The sequence below is a fragment of the Nothobranchius furzeri genome, chromosome 2 (assembly GCF_043380555.1).
Source record: "Nothobranchius furzeri strain GRZ-AD chromosome 2, NfurGRZ-RIMD1, whole genome shotgun sequence".
Lineage (NCBI taxonomy): Eukaryota > Metazoa > Chordata > Actinopteri > Cyprinodontiformes > Nothobranchiidae > Nothobranchius > Nothobranchius furzeri.
Genome location: NC_091742.1, coordinates 7,668,398 through 7,686,700, shown reverse-complemented (window position 1 = coordinate 7,686,700; position 18,303 = coordinate 7,668,398). Strand labels below are relative to the sequence as shown.

General features: G+C 46.3%; 3 protein-coding genes across 10 annotated transcripts in view; 1 reads left to right on the top strand and 2 right to left on the bottom strand.

Moving 5' to 3' along the window:
* Window positions 1–1,003, top strand: part of capn3b (calpain 3b) — a 16,199-nt gene extending 15,196 nt beyond the window's left edge. For all 8 annotated transcript variants that reach the window (XM_015947442.3, XM_054748037.2, XM_054748032.2 and 5 more), the window contains one exon: window positions 874–1,003. In XM_015947442.3, coding sequence (XP_015802928.3) covers window positions 874–900 — 27 coding nt within the window. In that variant the 3' untranslated portion in view covers window positions 901–1,003. The remainder of the gene's footprint in view (window positions 1–873) is intronic.
* LOC139062525 (zinc finger protein 106-like) overlaps window positions 1–2,768 on the bottom strand; it is a 3,940-nt gene extending 1,172 nt beyond the window's left edge. Inside the window, exons 1-2 of the mRNA XM_070543613.1 lie at window positions 2,359–2,768; window positions 2,232–2,259 (exon numbers count right to left, since the gene is read on the bottom strand). Of these exons, the coding sequence (XP_070399714.1) occupies window positions 2,232–2,259; window positions 2,359–2,655 (325 nt within the window). The 5' untranslated portion in view covers window positions 2,656–2,768. The remainder of the gene's footprint in view (window positions 1–2,231; window positions 2,260–2,358) is intronic.
* A 450-nt stretch (window positions 2,769–3,218) lies between these two features.
* On the bottom strand, window positions 3,219–18,266 carry znf106b (zinc finger protein 106b). Its single transcript, XM_015947439.3, has 21 exons — window positions 18,178–18,266; window positions 17,722–17,846; window positions 17,578–17,639; window positions 17,257–17,460; window positions 16,043–17,179; window positions 15,696–15,969; window positions 15,576–15,624; window positions 13,598–13,752; window positions 13,459–13,519; window positions 12,650–13,289; window positions 12,539–12,576; window positions 12,331–12,464; window positions 11,367–11,501; window positions 10,605–10,721; window positions 10,327–10,518; window positions 10,186–10,248; window positions 9,980–10,099; window positions 9,809–9,880; window positions 9,664–9,735; window positions 9,430–9,576; window positions 3,219–3,895 (listed from the first exon to the last, which is right to left on the bottom strand). The coding sequence occupies exons 2-21, from the start codon at window positions 17,842–17,844 to the stop codon at window positions 3,839–3,841; spliced, it is 3,852 nt and encodes a 1,283-aa protein (XP_015802925.3). The 5' UTR covers window positions 17,845–17,846; window positions 18,178–18,266; the 3' UTR covers window positions 3,219–3,838.
* Window positions 18,267–18,303: the final 37 nt, after the last annotated feature.

Here is an 18,303-nt window from a genome sequence, read left to right as displayed (position 1 = left end):
CTCAGCGTACTGCAGATTCCTTTGAGCGGGAGAGCGCTGAATGTTGGCAGCTGCGTCCTGTGCATAGCCACAGTAACATTCTCAAGGTGACACCACCAAAAAAACACAAGATCGTTCATGTCCGCTCATATTCTCTGGCACTTTCTGTCTTTTATTCATGCCTGACGTGCTCCGGTGACTTCACCTCACTGCCATTATCGCGCACTCCACTATTTTTGCGGTTGGTAGATCCCTTTAATCTAGTACGCTCAAAAGTAGCCCATGAGGCCAGGCAGCCCTTTTCCTGGACATTTTAGTTATTTATTGTCTGATGTTATCTGTTTTTTCTGACTGTTAAACATGCACTGTCTGAAGGTGAATTTTAATCCTGTGTTTTTATGTCTACGTTTTTACCCTGTGCAGCACTTTGGTCAGCTGACACGCTGTTTTAAAATGTGCTTTGATAAATAAATATGGTATGATATGGTGGATTGGCATGAGATGCAGGAAGATAAGAGTCAGGCAAGACAGGAAAATAGTCAAATAAAAAACAAGAAAACAAAACTAAGAACTTGAAATGGAAAACATAGGCAGGTGTATCCCGCTACACCTTTTTACCTTTATAAAGCAGTAATTAATAAACATGCAATATTTGCTGTTTCAAGGCATTTTGGGAGCCAAGACAAAATGTCTCTAAACATGTCAAAAGGCCCCTCTTTTCTTTTCATCCTCTGTGTGTGATCTGTGTTATGGCCGAATAAAAAGGATAAAAAAGTAATTAAAATAAGATATTAACAACCAGACTTGAACAGACACCTGTCATGAAAATACCTTTATTTTTCAGTAAGGAAAATTGCTTTTGTGCTAATATTTTTAATTCTTTTTCCTTTCTAGTGGCTTCAACTGACCATGTACTCGTAGACGCTACTCCCTTCAGTAGATCTTTGTCGATGCACTTCGTAAGACTCAAAAATGATGAGTTTAGCACATTTTAGGTGATTAAAGCAAAGTTGTGACACTAAAACCAGGTGTGTTGAGTGTATTTCTGATTATATAAGAGTCATGTGTCGAGGTTTGTGAGGATAAACTTTAAAGCAAACTTCAATTTCTGACAGGGGCGTTTCCAGGGAGTGGGCTGGGGTAGCACATGCCACCCTTGTGGGCCATTCCCATCTGTACCGGGTCGGCCCGGGCCGGGTAGCGTAGGTTGTTTACATATCTGGGTGGCCTGGTATTTTTACGGGTCAACCAAGGCTCATTCTCAGCCGTCTTCTCGAGGGGGTCTGCTTCAGGCCGACCAGGGCCAACACACCCACTGCTGACAGCAAATTCACACCTTCCATTAGAGCAAGCCTCTGATTGGTGGGTAGAATCAGCCCACATGGGCTTAAGGCAAGGATGTGTGGAATCAACCGGGCCAGGCTGGGGCCGACTGGGGCTACCCGGCCCGGGCCGACCCGGTACAGATGGGAACGGCCCATTAGAATCTGATTGGCCAGTTTAAATTGACTTTACATTGTCGACAAAAGGCTTGAGTTGTAAACTCCAAAAATAGTGTGTGGTAGCATGCACTTTTAACATTGTCTTCTAGCCCAGGCCTACAGAACATTTCTGTAGCATTAATATTATTTATTATTTTTTCATATTCACATAAATAGTATTTAGAGTCCCACTCAACTCCAGTTGGTGGCAATAATGCATCAAGAAGTGACTTGCTAACCACCACAAAACTAGAAGATGAATAGAAAAAAATTGTGATTGTGCAATGTGAAACTCCAAAATTCACTAGAAAGTAAATAAATAAATAAAAGATTTGTGTAAATAAATAAATGGTAAATGGTCTGTATTTGATATAGCGCCTTCTAGAGTCATGGAACCCCTCAAGGCGCTTTACAACACAATCAGTCATTCACCCATTCACACACACATTCACACACTGGTGGGGATGAGCTACGATGTAGCCACAGCTGCCCTGGTCCCTCCGACCACCACCAGCAGGCAACGTGGGTTAAGTGTCTTGCCCAAGGACACAACGACAGCGACAGACTGAGCGGGGCTCGAACCTGCAACCTTCCAATTACGGGGTGAGCACTTAACTCCTGTGCCACCGTCGCATAACCATTGGTGCCACCCATGCATAAACAAGTGCCCCACATGGGCCACCCCATTTTAAAAGTCCTGGACACGGCTCTGATTTCTGACCAGTTACCACACTTTGTGCACAGCCATGCGTATCACCATGTCACTATTACCTCCATATACTTGTAGACAATCTTGGGACTGCAAACAGAAAAACACAGTTTCAGATTTCACCCAAAATTAAAATAAGGTTGCTAAAGTAAAAGTTTCACAAAAACCATGAATCAAAGCTGTAAATACCTGCAGCTCATACGCCCGAACCAGTTTGTCCAAACATGCCGTCAGCATAACTTTCCCCAAAATGACTATTGACTTGATAACATGACCATGACCCATGTAAATCCGAACCAGCTCACCCGTCTGCAAGGAAAGGAGAAAGCATGACGTTGTGAAGGAAGGTCTGTACATTAGAAGAATATAATTAGATGAATTTCTGTTTTGTTGTTTCTTGAGAATTGCATGGTCGTATTGTTTAAGCATTTGGTTTGTAAATGGGGCAGATAATATAAGATAAGTCTTCCTTCTGCCCCTTTTCATTCATATTGTTTGGTGTTGATGTTTATGGTTGTTAGTTTTTATTTTACACTTTGAATGAAATAAAAAAAGTCATGAAAATAAAGACAACCCATTGAATGATGTGTGTCCAAACGTTTGGCCTTTATATGATATATATACTGTATGTATATCATGTATATACATCTATGTATATATATATATATATATATATATATATATATATATATATATATATATATGATATACATATACTGTACGTATATCATATATATATCTATGTATATAAATATATGATATACATATACTGTATGTATATCATGTATATATAAATATCATATATATGATATATACATCTATAGATAGGCTGGGTCATTTATATAGATAATTAAATGGTAATGGTTGGTGATATTAATGTACTGTTTGTGGCACATTAGTATATTTGAGGCAGCAAACTTCAAGATGGGTGGTGATCATGGTAGCCATTTTGAAGTCTGCCATCTGGGATCCAACTTGTTTTCAATAGGAAGAGGGTCATGTGACACATCAAACTTACTGGTAATTTCACAAGAAAAACAACAGTGTGCTTGGTGTTAATTAACTTTATTCTTTCATGAGTTATTTACAAGTTTTTGACCACCTTTAAATGTGGACCCCTCCCCCCCTTTCACCCTTTTGTGTGTGATTTGTGAATTGTTATGGCTGAATTAAAAAAAAAAAAAAGGGGGGGGGGGGTGTAATTAAAATGAGATATTCTAACAGCACAACAAAAATATTGAACAACCAGACATGAACAGACACCTGTCATGACGAAAAACTTTTATTTTTCAGTAAGGAAAATTACTTCTTGTGTCAATATTTTTTATTTCTCCTTTCTTAGAATGAAATGTTGACAAAATTATTGATCTGCACAAAGTTAATTAGCTAATGACTGAGTTGCATTGTGGGGAATGAATGTACCTGTTTGGGCAAAGAAGCTTCAAAGAAATAAATTATCTCTACTTTTGTCTCACAGTGAATGAAAATTATTTGTAATTTACACAAGAAAAACTGTCATTTCCTCAACAGTTCTGGCATGTTTGTGCAAGTGGTGCATTTAAAAAAAACACTCTTAGTGATCCAACAGCTTCCATGAAAATGAAAGCTTTGTGTCGTTTAGCCAGACTTGAAAAAAGAGCAACACAGGGTTAAAACGGGAGTCCTCGTCTCAGGGATGCTGTTTACTGTCTTTGTCTATGTGGTTCTGCAAGTGATCAGGCAGATCCTGCAGATGAAACACAAACATGAAAGCACATCTTTTAATACACTGGAATGTATCAAAATGACGTTTATTGTGCCACGGTTAATTAACTGGCGTATGTTTCAAATTTGCACATTTTTAGACAAAAAAAAAAGAGTTTAAAAGGGATATTTACATAATTTTAAGCGTTTCTGTGTCAGTTATGAATTGTCTTTTTTTGGGGTAAGTTTACATTTTGCATGTCTCTCCTCCTTTGTCCGACACGTCAGTCGTTCCTAGGCCAGAACCTCGCAGGCCCATCCTGCCCGGCCCAGTCATGCAAGCGTCCTGGTCTATGACAGGTCAATCCCGTCTCTAGCTTCTGACAGGAGGTGCTGTTGCCCCATTAGGCCCGTCCACTCCTTTGGGGGGGTTGGAGTTGGCGTGGTTCAAGAGTTGGGTGTGCTGGCATTGTCTCGGGCCTCTGGGCCTCCAGGTAGTCCCCCGCCAGGGTCACCACAGCCCGTACAATAGTGGCATGGTGTCATCAAACCCAGTCCTGGATCCCGGCTGGGAGTGGCTCCAGGAACTGTTCCAACACCACCGCTTCCAGCCTGGCCAGCTCACCAGCGGTCTTTCTGGGGCAGAGCCACTGTTACGCAGCATCCTGGAGCCTCTAGGCAAAGGGCCAGTCCTGCGCCCTCATTCTGGCCACACAGAGACGATGGCAATGGTCCTCCGGGCTGCACCCTAACCGGTCCAGTATGGCATGTTTTATGTCCTTGTAGACACGTGTCATGGCAGGGAGTCCTGCTGCCACTACGTGTGCCACCTCTATCAGCAAGGGGAGGAGGCGCAGCCCCCAGTCCTCAGGAGTAGGGTTGGGCATCGTTTGATTTTGAACGATTCCGATTCCCAGTTTCGATTCCGGTTCCTATCTATTCCCGATTCCGATTCTTTGAAGACATGGCGTGCTTTACATAGGCCAGCTAACCACAGGTCATACTTGATGAAATAATCTCAACTTCAACATGAATTTTAACTCTATGAACAACAACATCACCTTCATTCAGACAAAAACATGTTTTGGAGAAAAAAAGAAAAAGACTTGCAGCATAACCAGTGTGTTTGTTTCTGACCACAACCAAAGTCTGGAAGAAGCCTCTGGGATGAGAGGCTAAATGTCTCCAACATATCCAGTAACGTCCAGCTGTTTTCAGCTAAAAGTCTCAGGATGATCATGTCCAGGATGACTGAGAACTACACCTCCGTGCTGCAGCAGCATTCAGTCAGAACAGGAACGTAGCTGCTGTCAGTAACAATCTAACAGATTTAAACATTAAAACTCAACAGAAACAGTTCAGAAAGGAAATTATAATGTTCACAACTTTGTGTGTGATTTATTATTATTATTATTATTATTATTTATCGTGGCAGAAGCTGGTGTGGCCCACCACAGAGAAGCTGCTCTAGCATCGTCGTCGTCGTCGTCTTCCTCCGCTTATCCGGGTCCGGGTCGCGGGGGCAGCATCCCAACTAGGGAGCTCCAGGCCGTCCTCTCCCCGGCCTTGTCCACCAGCTCCTCCGGCAGGACCCCAAGGCGTTCCCGGACCAGATTGGAGATGTAACTTCTCCAACGTGTCCTGGGTCGACCCGGGGGCCTTCTGCCGGCAGGACATGCCCGAAACACCTCCCCGGGGAGGCGTCCAGGAGGCATCCTGACCAGATGCCCAAACCACCTCAACTGGCTCCTTTCGATCCGGAGGAGCAGCGGTTCTACTCCGAGTCCCTCCCGAATGTCCGAGCTCCTCACCCTATCTCTAAGGCTGAGCCCGGCCACCCTACGGAGGAAACTCATTTCGGCCGCTTGTATCCGCGATCTCGTTCTTTCGGTCATTACCCAAAGCTCATGACCATAGGTGAGGATTGGGACGTAGATCGACCGGTAAATCGAGAGCCTGGCTTTCTGGCTCAGCTCCCTCTTCCCCACGACAGATCGGCTCAGCGTCCGCATCACTGCAGACGCCGAACCAATCCGCCTGTCGATCTCCCGATCCCTCCTACCCTCACTCGTGAACAAGACCCCGAGATACTTAAACTCCTCCACTTGAGGTAGGACCTCTCCCCCGACCCGGAGGTGGCAAGCCACCCTTTTCCGGTCGAGAACCATGGTCTCAGATTTGGAGGTGCTGATCCTCATCCCAGCCGCTTCACATTCGGCCGCGAACCTACCCAGCAAGAGCTGAAGGTCAGAGCTGGATGAAGCTAGTAGGACCACATCATCCGCAAAAAGCAGAGACGAGATTCTCCTGCCACCAAACTCGACACACTCCACACCACGGCTGCGTCTAGAAATTCTGTCCATAAAAGTGATGAACAGAACCGGTGACAAAGGGCAGCCCTGGCGGAGTCCAACCCTCACTGGGAACAGGTCCGACTTACTACCGGCTATGCGGACCAAACTCACGCTCCTCTGGTAAAGGGACTGAATGGCCCTTAACAGAAAGCCACCCACCCCATACTCCTGGAGCGTCCCCCACAGGGTGCCCCTGGGGACACGGTCATAAGCCTTCTCCAAATCCACAAAGCACATGTGGATTGGTTGGGCAAACTCCCATGCCCCCTCCATCACCCTTGCAAGGGTATAGAGCTGGTCCACAGTTCCACGGCCAGGACGAAAACCACATTGCTCCTCCTCTATCTGAGATTCAACTATCGATCGGACCCTCCTCTCCAGTACCTTGGCGTAGACCTTTCCAGGGAGGCTGAGGAGTGTGATCCCCCTATAGTTGGAACACACCCTCAGGTCACCCTTCTTAAAGATGGGGACCACCACCCCGGTCTGCCACTCCCTAGGAACTGCCCCCGATGACCACGCAATGTTGTAGAGACGTGTCAACCATGACAGCCCTACAACATCCATAGCCTTGAGATACCCAGGACGAACCTCATCCGCCCCCGGGGCTCCGCCGCTGTGTAGTTGTTTGACTACCTCAGCAACTTCTGCCCCCGAGATCGGACAGTCCATCCCCAGGCCTCCCAGCTCTGGTTCCTCCTCGGAATGCGCATTGGTGGGATTGAGGAGCTCCTCAAAGTATTCCTTCCACCGTCCGACTATAGCCTCAGTTGACGTCAGCAGCTCCCCATCCCCACTGTAAACAGTGTGAGCGAGTTGCTGCCTTCCTCTCCTGAGGCGCCGGACAGTTTGCCAGAACCTCTTTGGAGCCGCTCGATAGTCTTTCTCCATGGCCTCACCAAACTCCTCCCACGCCCGAGATTTTGCCTCGGCAACTGCCACTGCTGCACCCCGCTTGGCTATCCGGTACCTGTCTGCTGCCTCCGGAGACCCACAGACCAGCCACGCCCTGTAGGCCTCCTTCTTCAGCCTGACGGCTCCCCGAACCTCTGGTGTCCACCAGCGGGTACGGGGGTTGCCACCACGACTGGCACCGGCCACCTTACGACCACAGCTAGCAACAGCCGCCTCGACAATCGCAGAGTGGAACAAGGCCCACTCGGACTCAATGTCCCCCACTGCTCTCGGGACGTGGTCAAAGCTCTGCCGGAGGTGGGAGTTGAAGACCGTCTTGACAGGTTCTTCTGCCAGGCGTTCCCAGCAGACCCTCACTATGCGTTTGGGTCTGCCAGGTCTACGCGGCATGTTCCCTTGCCATCTGATCCAACTCACCACCAGGTGGTGATCAGTTGACAGCTCCGCCCCTCTCTTCACTCGGGTGTCCAAAACATACGGCCGCAGGTCAGATGATACGACTACAAAATCTATCATCGACCTGTGACCTAGGCTGCCCTGGTACCAAGTGTACCGGTGGGCATCCTTATGTTCGAACATGGTGTTCGTTATGGCCAAACTGCGGCTTGCACAGAAGTCCAATAACAAAACACCGCTCGAGTTCTGATCAGGTGGGCCGTTCCTCCCAATCACACCCCTCCAGGTCAAGCTGTCATTGCCCACGTGAGCATTGAAGTCCCCCAGCAGGACAATGGAGTCCCCTGATGGAGCACTATTTAGCACTCGTCCCAGGGACTCCAAAAAGGGTGGGTACTCTGAACTGATATTTGGCCCATAAGCACAAACAACAGTCAGGACCCGTTCCCCGACCCGAAGGCGCAAGGAAGCTACCCTCTTGTCCCCCGGGGTAAACCCCAACACACAGGCAGAGAGTCTCGGGGCTAACAAAAAGCCAACCCCAGCCCTCCGCCTCTCACCCGGAGCAACTCCAGCAAAGTAGAGTGTCCAACCCCTCTCCAGGTCTCGGGTTCCAGAGCCAATGCAATGTGTCGAGGTGAGTCCGACTATATCTAGCCGGTACCGCTCAACCTCTGCCACAAGCTCCGGCTCCTTCCCCGCCAGCGAGGTGACGTTCCATGTCCCAAAAACTAGTTTTCTTGTCCGGGGATTGGACCGCCAAGGCTCCCGCCTTGGTCTGCCACCCGATTCACATTGCACCGGACCCTTCATGTTCCTCCTGCGGGTGGTGGGTCCACAGTTGGACGAGCCCATGTATCCGGTTCGGGCTGGGCCCGGCCGGGCCCCATGGGCGAAAGCCCGGCCACCAGGCGCTCGCTCACGGGCCCCAACCCCAGGCCTGGCTCCAGGGTGGGACCCCGGTAACCCTCCGGGCCGGGTACTCCGACTCTTCGTTTTCACCGCCATGAAAGATCCTTCGAACCGTTCTTTGTCTCACCCTTCACCTAAGACCAATTTGTCATGGGAGACCCTACCAGGGGCACTAAGTGCCCCCAGACAACATAGCTCCTAGGATCATTAGGGCACTCAAACTCCTCCACCACGATAAGGTGACGGTTCAAGGAGGAGCTGCTCTAGCATGATGACTTTAATTATTCTACAGGTTACTGTCCAGCCTTCTGACGCTCACGCGTCTGACTGCTGACGCTCCGTGTGTTTTTATTTCTGCAGTCAGACAAACTCACCTCACACCGTCCAGAGTTTGTTCTTTAAAGCTTCTATTAAATCCACCGTGTTGACGTATTTAACAAGTTTCCTCTACGCTGCAGGAGTTAAAGTTTACATTAGGGAGTAAAAGTTCGGCAGACGCGTTTGTTTAGATTCGGCCGCTGCGCGCCGGGTGGGTGGGTGGGGGGGTGGGGGGTGCTGCACAAAGACAGCTGGTGTGATCAGCTCTGAAAAGCGTTGATCACGATTTGCAGATCACGTTTATTTTTCACGGAGATCGGCCGCGGATTCCTCTTCCGTCGGCATTCTAGGAATCGAAACTAGGAATCAAAATAAAAAACGTTGAGCGATTCCAGGAAAAATGAACAGTTGGAACCGGTTCCAATCGATGCTCGATTCTTGATGCCCAACCCTACCTGGCAGGCGGTGACAGACATCTCAAACATGTCAAGGAAGGCCTCATGATTGAACCGTGCATGTATGATAACTGAGACCTGTCAGTGGGGGGTGGTCAGACATTTATAGGATGGTTTGCAAGACTACTCGCTTCCAGTTTCTGACTCAGAAATGTGCATCAGTGTTCCCAATAAAACCAGTAGGCTTACAGAAAATTACTTCCTGTTTAGACTCCGTGATGACTCACCTGTTTGACCGCCTGCTGTGTGGCGAAAAACGCGTTGCAGTCCTTCCAGCGACATTTGACCGTTTGCAGATTCAGATTGCTGTGATCTGTGACGAGGTGATGCAAGAGATGCTCCGGCACGCCGAAGATCAGAGAGCAGCTCTGCCACTAGATGGGAGACGAATGGACGAGTATTAAAGTCCTTAAAGACAGGCTGATAGCAGGTTAAAGGCATCATCGGACTCCGGTTCTCACCCAGCACCGGTGGTTCCTCATCAGGTTTAGTTTCACAGCCTGAACGGTGCCATCATAACAGCCGGTGTAAATCTGTGAGGAGTAATCAGTATTCATACATCTTTACATGAAACAAACGCGTCTGACCCAGTTTCAGACCACTTACCACACTTTTGTGCACAGCCATGCACATCACCATGTCACTGTGACCTCCATACACCTGTAGACGATCGTGGGACTGCGAACAGAAAAACACAGTTTCAGATTTCACCCAAAATTAAAATAAGGTTGCTAAAGTAAAAGTTTCACAAAAACCATGAATCAAAGCTGTAAATACCTGCAGCTCATAAACCCGAACCAGTTTGTCCAAACACGCCGTCACCATCACTTTCCCCAAAATGACGATGGATGTGACGGCGTGGCCGTGACCTTTGTAGATCCGAACCAGCTCACCCGTCTGTGACAACGGGCGGGGAGAGTACGACGTTAAAAAGCAAAAACACGTAAACGAAACCCGTTTGCTGGATGATCTAAAACTCTTACGTGGATGTTGTGGGCGTGGACCGACGTGTCGCTGGAGCCGCTGAAGACCAGGTCATTCACCACCTAAAAACACAACTCGTCAGGTGGAATAGATCTAAAACTAATCATTTATCTGGACGTAGATCCATCGGTTGTTCTTGCCTTCATGCAGAGCACAGTCTTGGTGTGACCTTCCAACGAGCGCAGCAGCAGGCTGCTGCGGGCGTCCCGTACGCTGATGGTGCTGTCGTACGAGCCGACCAACAGCAGCCGCCTCGCCCCCTCCTGAGCCGTTCCCAAACAGCTCACCCCTCGTGGGCCGTGACACTCGAACACATCCAGCTCCTTCAGAGTCTGACGTTAGAGACAAAAGACAACAAATTAGGATGATTTCGGTCACCGTTTTTTTTTTTAAAGCTGACGCAGCAGAGCAAACTCACCTTTAAATCTAAGCTGATGACTGATCCGTTGGCGAGGCCGACGTATAAAATATTCCAGGCGATGTGCAAACAAAAGACCCTGTCTGGTAGCGAGATCTTCTCCAGACACTTCTTAGACTAGAAATTAAATAAAATCATAACGAAAACATTAAAATTACAAGAGAAAAAGGTTTTGAAAAATGTGCATGGGACTTTATAGAGATCCATCTTGCAGCTTCATTATGTCTGGATGAACAATCTCTCTCTACTCCTGTGACCCCGACGGGAGCACAGGCCGCCAATCAGCTCCTTCCAGGCATCTTGGTTCTAGGCTAGTCTCTCCAGCCGTCCCCATGTCTTTCCCATCTACGTGACATCTGCCTCCACATCACGACACCACGTATTTCTAGACCGCCCCCTTTTCCTCTTCTCTTGGGGGTTCAATGTGAGGGCTTGCCTCCTCCGGGAGGAGCGGAGGCAGATGTCAGAACCCGCTTGGATGAACAATGACTATGATAAATGCCTTCTCTCAAACGGAAGCACTTTCTTGTTTGTCACTTTAAGAAAACAAGCTGGAGCTGGCCACGCCCACCCATTTCCTGCCGAGGCTGCTGTAAGCTGAGAAGCCGCGAGCTGCTCCTCCAGCAGCAGCGGCTCTCTCCTGCATGTCAGAGGTGGTTCTATTCTACTTTCCCCTTCTGTGACATCACAAACAGGGACTTTTTGTAAAAAAAATTCTAAATAAAAACTTGATGCTGAATGGTTTATTTTGTAGAGTTGTACCTTCAGGCTGTAGCAGCGGATGGTTTGGTCGCTGGACCCGGTGTAGAGGCGTGCCGGCATGTTCGGGGGTGACGACACCAGCAGACAGTTGACTTTATTTGTGTGACCGTGGAAAACCGCTTCACATTCTCTAGTCTGGAATAAAAATAAATAAATAAATACAAATGTGGTACATGCTCAGCTATTACTTCATCTAGAAAATCCCTCTCTGCTTCATCATTTTCAGTCTGCATTTAGGCTGACCCTGGGGCACCCCCCCACTCCCCTGGGGGGTGCCCCAGGGGTCTGTTCTGGGTCCACTCCTTTTTTCTATTTACATTCTGCTAACTGGGAAACATTTTGGCAAAGCATGGCTTGAATTAGCATCTTTATGCTGATGACTGTCAGATCTATTTGGCTCTAAATCTGTCGAGGTCAACCGATCTGCTTCATGAATGTCTCCTGGACATTTTGATCTCATCCGTTTTATTTTCTAACTGTTAAACATGCACTCTCTGTATGAAGGTGAATTTTAATCCTCTTTGAAGTTTTTAACCTGTGCAGCATTTTGGTTTTTAAATGTGATTTTACAAAAAAAAAAAAATACGGTATGGTAAAAACAATTTATTTAATTAAAAAAAAGGCATTTCACTAAAACCTGGACAAAGAAAGAAAGAAAACGATCTTTTATATAGCACCTCAAGATAAAAATTATGAGGCGCTTCACTAAATCAAAATTAAAGCATAAAAGATCTCAAAATATGATTTCCAATTTGTTTAAAGAAAAATATAAATATTGTGATTGAAAATGCAGGGAAAGGGGCGGGGACAGAGAAAATGAATAGTACAAAAGCAAATCAGTGGATCCCGGGAAAGGCGAGATAAGAAGGGAGGATGTGCATGTGCGTATCTCAGCTCAAATCTGCAGAAAGTGATTATTTAGATCTGCGTAGACGTCTATGAAAGGGATCTCCATTCAACCCACCATCAGACTGTAGGCACGAGCCGTGTTGTCCCCTGAACACGTGTACAAGAGCCCGTTGTGGACCTGCAGGCCGTGGACCGGGCCCTCGTGACTTGAAAAAGCTCCTAAAGATGGCTCGTCGGCCTCGGCAGACTCTGGAATAAAAATCTTTTTCAGCACATTTTCTTTATAAAGTAAATCTAAAACAAAAGGAAGGGACACGACTCACCTGGAGGGATGTCAGCATCTTTTGGAGGCTGAAATTTGCTGAGAGAACAAACAAGTTTATTCATTTGGGATGAAAGTAAACATTTGCATGGATGAAATGATCTAAACGTACCTGTCCGTTTCACTTTTCTGAGACGTCTGAGTGCTCACAGATGTGAGCTCTACGCTCGCAGACGGCTCCTCGGGCTGAACGGAGCTCACGCCGTCAGACTCATCCACATCTATGACCTCCAGGATGGAGGAGTCGATCATTTCCACCGAGCTGTCGCTCTCGTCGCCGCCGTCGCTCCTTTCAGATGTTGTCCTCTGTTGCTCAGGAGCAGGTTTGTTATTTCCTTTCTTGGGACTTCCCCTGACTTCTTCCACAGACTCGCTCTCAGATCGCTGCGGCTCCATCTGGATTTTTACCCTAGTGGCAGATGATTCAGTCGATGATGCAGAGCTTTCTGCTGCGAGCCGAGCAGCCGAGGAAGAAGGAGCTGAGTGCGACTGTTGGAGCAGATTTGAGGGGAAAAAGGGGGCATCGGCCTGAACAAGTACAGGATTGACTTCCTGTTTTACTGACACAAGTGGGTGAGCAACAGGAGCTGGAAGAGATTGGGTGATAAATGACGTCGGGGTGGCAGCAGGTGGTTGCTGGCTCGTGGAGGTAGAGAAGTCACTTGAAGTGAAAACGGAAGCTGGCGGCACGATGGAAGCGCCGCCTGATGGTGAGGTGGTTTCTGCTGGACTGGAAGCTTTGGAGTAACCCACTGGAAAGAAACACAGTTAAGGTGACCCTCAACAGCATCTTAATCCCAATATAGCCATACTAGAACTGGTATTACTGGGTTTGTTCATGATTCCAGAAATAAAGTTCCTTAATTCGTTCCTTTTAAGCCATTAGAGTGCTGTTCTTTTTAAATGACACAGGTTGTGTACCTTGCATTCCCTGCAGGATCTCAATGCGTTTTGTTCTTAGACTGTTGACCTCTGAAGTCATCTGAAACAGAAGACTCATTTGTAAATTTAACATAATAAAAGCAACGTGTATGGGTTTAGAAGATTTTTTCATTTGCACCTGTTCCTTGAGAAGTAGAAGTTTTTGGACCTCGGCGTAGGCAGCTTGCAGAGCAGTCCGGGCCTGGATCAGAGATTTGTCCAAATCCTGCAAGGAGCAGCTCAGCTCGTCCTCCCTGAGCGAGACGGCCAACAGTTGGTCCATCTGACTCGGGTCTGCAGATAAATCAATGCATTAGGAGTCATCTAAGAAACAAAACAAGTGTTTTATTATTACTAAATACTAACTAAAACTAAATATTTATTATTTTTATATGAATTTGGTGGACAGAGATTTTAACTGATCATCTCTTTCCCTCCCACTAAAGATGGGGAGAGCTTTTGGTTTGACCTTCACAAAAGGTAAGGAAGAAGTCAGGTGTGACCCACCTGAGCTATCTGGGACTAGTCTTTCTGCTGCGGTCTGTGCGATGACAAACTCAGCTGTTCTGAGTTCAAGACCATTATTAAGTATTTTAAGGTCTTTAATTATTTGATCAAAGTCTTCTCTCACTCCTAAGGATCCATCTCCCCCATGCACACATGGTAACAGGTAAGTTACTTGTTACATCAGTACTTTTTTCCTGCATCGAGGATGACTTCTGTGAGTTCCTGTTGACCATATCCTGACCACAAGTTGTCTTGGACAGACAAAATATGACAATTCTACATTGTGATTGTCAACATACTCAAATCCTTCATGATTTAACACCGCCATATCGCCCTCACACCCCCAGGCGGCCCATTCACCAACAGTGAATACATACTATTTGAAAATTGACAAAAATAATTGTAAGAAATTTAGTTTGCATTTTAAACTCTCCCAAAACAAGTCATTTAAAGAGCAAGTCACCCCCAAATCAACTTCTTTTTTCTGATCAACTATATAAATGTGTGTCTAATCGTGCTGCCGACATGTGTCGTCAATAGTTTTGCACTTTAGTGCATTTTAGTTCAAATTAGGGCCGGGACTTTAACGCGTTAATTATGATTAATTAGAAAAAAATGACTCGTTAAAAAAAATTAATGCATTTAATCACAGCTTGCGTTTCGAGAAAGGCGGAACCTTTGTTATTGCACAATTTCCTTGTAGACCGAATATCACTGACGCACACAACAATGCACAGTGCTAATGGCTACTAAAACGGAATAAAAACAGAAAGAAGTTGCCTTGTTTGGACTGATGCAGGATTTAGGAAACACGTCCGCCTCTTTTCTTAACTTGGGAAAAAAAAAACTTCCAGACAACAACGAAGTCCGTATCGCGGACATTTTTCAGAGATCGTCTCTTCTGCAGCTGCCCGGTGGCACCTGAAACTTTACAAAAGTTGCGGTAAACTATATTTTTAACATTTACGTAACATGTGCAGCGCTGAAAGCACCAGACAGAATAATTCTTTGCCCTAACAGTAGTTTACGAAAGTAGTCAGACAAACGAGAGGCGCCTGGCTGCCGCTGGGAGAACGCTCCGTGTTCTCACTACTCTGTAAACAATCACAAGCAACGTGTCTTAAAGTTGAAAACAGAAGTTTAGGTTAAAACAGAAACACTCAAAAGATGCGATTAATTTAGATTAATTAATTACAAAGCCTCTAATTAATTAGATTAAAATTTTTAATCGAGTCACGGCCCTAGTTAAAATTTTAATTTTCTGCCTAAAACTGTCAGTGTTGTGCTGCTGTCAGGTAAAAACTCTGCACTGCAGTTGAATTTAAATCTGCCATCGCTTTTGGCTAAGAGGTACCCTAGAATGTTAGCTGGTACCATATGATGTCACAACGTCGTTGTGAGCCTGTGTGTGTGTGTGGCTCCACCCTCTCGGTCTACTAGGCAATAGAAATTTTTCAATAGGAAGTGGGAGTTGAATAAAAATCTGGTAGGGGTGACTTGCTCTTTAAAAAAAACATATTTTGTTAGATCAATATTAAACTTTATTTAGGTTAACTTTTTCTCTAACTGGCCTAAAAATGTTCATAGAGAAACGAATTAACCAGAATTACCCTTGTTTGATTTTGTTTTCTTCTTCTTATAACTGGAAACACCGTCAGCCTACAAATAAAACACAACGATGAGATTCCACCAATAATCATCGGTGCTCTACAACATAAAACTTGACTTACCGCCACGCTGTCACGTTCCCTCTTTCCAGTAATCAGCTCATCTTCAGTGTTTAGTTCTTTTTTAATAGCAACTCTAGCTGCCTGAGATGCATCGGGTGACTTTTTAGTGTCCTGCTTCTGAGAGACGGTTTGTGTCTCGGTGAGTCCGTCGTTCGAAGGAAGGACTGAAGGATTGTCTGAAAGCGTCTCCCAGTGGAAGCCCTGAGACAGAGGCAGGTCAGCATCCTGTGCAGAGCCGTTATCGGTCGGGGGGTTCACCAGCCGAGTTCCAAACCTAAAAAATAAACGAGCGACATCACCAACAGGAAAGTAACTAAAACCACACCGAGTTATGTCTGCGTCCTCACCGCTGCTTGTCTTTTAAGTGCCTCTTCTTTGTGCTGCCGTACATCGCCTCCCAGTTTGTTCTACTCTTGGCTCCTGAGAAGCTCAACAACTTGTCCAGGACCGGTTTACTTGGTGTCAGCTTCTTCCCTTCAGCTGATTTGTGGGCGATTCGGATTTTACGGGCGGTGCTCAGGTTGGGCTCAGAAGCTGAACTATTTCTTACACGAGACTCTTCTTCCCTGCCGCTGACGTCTCCGTCCGCTGCAGCCGAACTCGTCTGATGGAATCCACTTGTTTCTTTTGTCTGCTTTGGCCCAATGACAGCAGACGTTCTGGCCTGTGGAGAAAGAACGGCTGGAGCTGGAGTGGTACCTGCTGGCTGCTCCAACTCCAGTTGATGCACGGCGTTCCCATATACCATCCTGCTCTGCTTCCGGGCTTCCCGATCAGCTCTGCATGGCTCCCTCACGCCGAGCTCCCTCCTGATTTGCTTCAGGACGGATGAGACGTCGATGTCTCGCACGGGAGCGGCTTTGTTCGCTGAAGCAAGCGGAGCTGAAGAGCTTGATGGCTGAGAGGAATCGGTTTTCTCACTTTGGATTTGACCCACTCCCTTTTCAGGGATCAGACCACCAGCAGAAACATTATAAGAACAATCATATGCGTTGGAAAAGTTGCCTGCATTGGGTAGCTGCACTTCAGAAGAACCCACTTGGTGGTGATTTGGCCCTTCAAAATGTCTGCTGGCCTGATTGTGATGGAATCTTGACTGGGGGTGGTCACCCAAATGGGAGGGATAGCTTGGGGGGTTGGCTGGAGAACTGAAGGAATACTGAACAAACTGGGAATTAAAAGGCCAACCGCTCGGCATTCCTGGTGGATGAACCGGCATCCAGTTTGGATTGTGAAATGGCGGTTCTCCGTCCTGAACTGGTCTTTGCGCTTGAAACATTTTGTTCTCCTTGTTCCGAGCAACGACACAGTTGCCTCCCTGCCCGGAAGTTTGGGGTTGCCAGTTTTGGTACCTTGCTGGCATACTTCTCATTCTGTCCTCTGTCCTGTTCTTGAATGCAAAAGTCATTTCCTGAGCAACACCTTGCTTCTTCTTCCCAGCTTTCTGCTTCGCCTTCTTCTTCTCTTTTTTCTCTGCCTTCTTCCTATCAACACACACATTCAGTTTGAGTCATTTAACAGTAAAACAACAAAGCATGAGTCAAAAACGTGGAATTCTTACGTGCTTTTCCTGAGCATCTTGTTTCTCTCCATAACGCTTTTCATGATCTCAGGGCCCAGGGTCTTGAACAGACTAACAGGCTTAACGTTTCTGGTCTTCAAACTATTCAACTTGGCTGTGTGTTGAGATGTTGAGATGTGCTTTATGTATTCATTCAACCCCGATAGTTTGATCTTACATGCCTGGCAGTCATGACAAGCGTCCCTGTTAATGAAGACATTTAAAAAAATTGATCGAGTGGAATAAACTGTCAGTGGACATATGCACACACAGGCCACTTTTTTAGGCACACCGGTTGAATTGTTAGTGACAGGTACTCACTTGCCCAGCACCGACTCCAGCTCCTGGTGGTGCTGCAAGCTGTGCATATGATCATGTCCCTTCTGCAGCATAAAGTTAGAATTGAAACTCAAAAATACTTCAATCAGCGATAAGATTCAAAGTCATCACTATAAATCCACTCACATGTTTTAAATGCCACTTGCGACACAAAGGACAGTAGACGCTTTTCTTGTTCTTGGAGCCTTTTGGAGATTTTTTATCTGGTGCTTTGTGCTCCTTCACCTTTAGGGGCTTAACTTCTGCCATTTCTGAACACATGAAATAAAAACAAGCAAGATAAGACTTACGTTTTAAACACAGACTTAAGACAGTAACATGAAGGAGTTGTCATTTATAAATTTGGAGCACTTTTTTTAATCACAATAAGCAAAAATCAAAACATGACAATGTGGTTCTGAAGCAGCGCTGTACCCCTGATGGGAAACACGTTGGAAGCGGATGGAAGTTAGCAACAGCTACACCAGAATGTCTTTAATACCAGTCATACAAATGATTGACAACGTTAAGGGCGTCAAGCCAAGTCGTACACGAACGATTACATCCAGCAAAGTCATAGAAAACACATTAGATCAAGATTACCTTAAAATTTCACATAACAAGCATGCGGTAACAAGAACCACAGCTAATGTGCCGCCATTTTTACTAACGTTCTTTTACGTACAATCCACGTTGACCAATCACCCTTTCGCAAAAAGTGGATACCGG

What these genes read in the sequence shown, in the direction of transcription:
- znf106b (XM_015947439.3), bottom strand. Translation starts at nt 17,844, where the DNA reads ATGGCAGAAGTTAAGCCCCTAAAGGTGAAGGAGCACAAAGCACCAGAT. An exon ending in GAAAACAAAATCAAACAAGG is followed by an intron (nt 13,753 to 15,575) that starts GTAATTCTGGTT and finishes ATTTATCTGCAG; the next exon opens with ACCCGAGTCAGATGGACCAA. An exon ending in GATCCTGCAGGGAATGCAAG is followed by an intron (nt 13,290 to 13,458) that starts GTACACAACCTG and finishes GTTTCTTTCCAG; the next exon opens with TGGGTTACTCCAAAGCTTCC.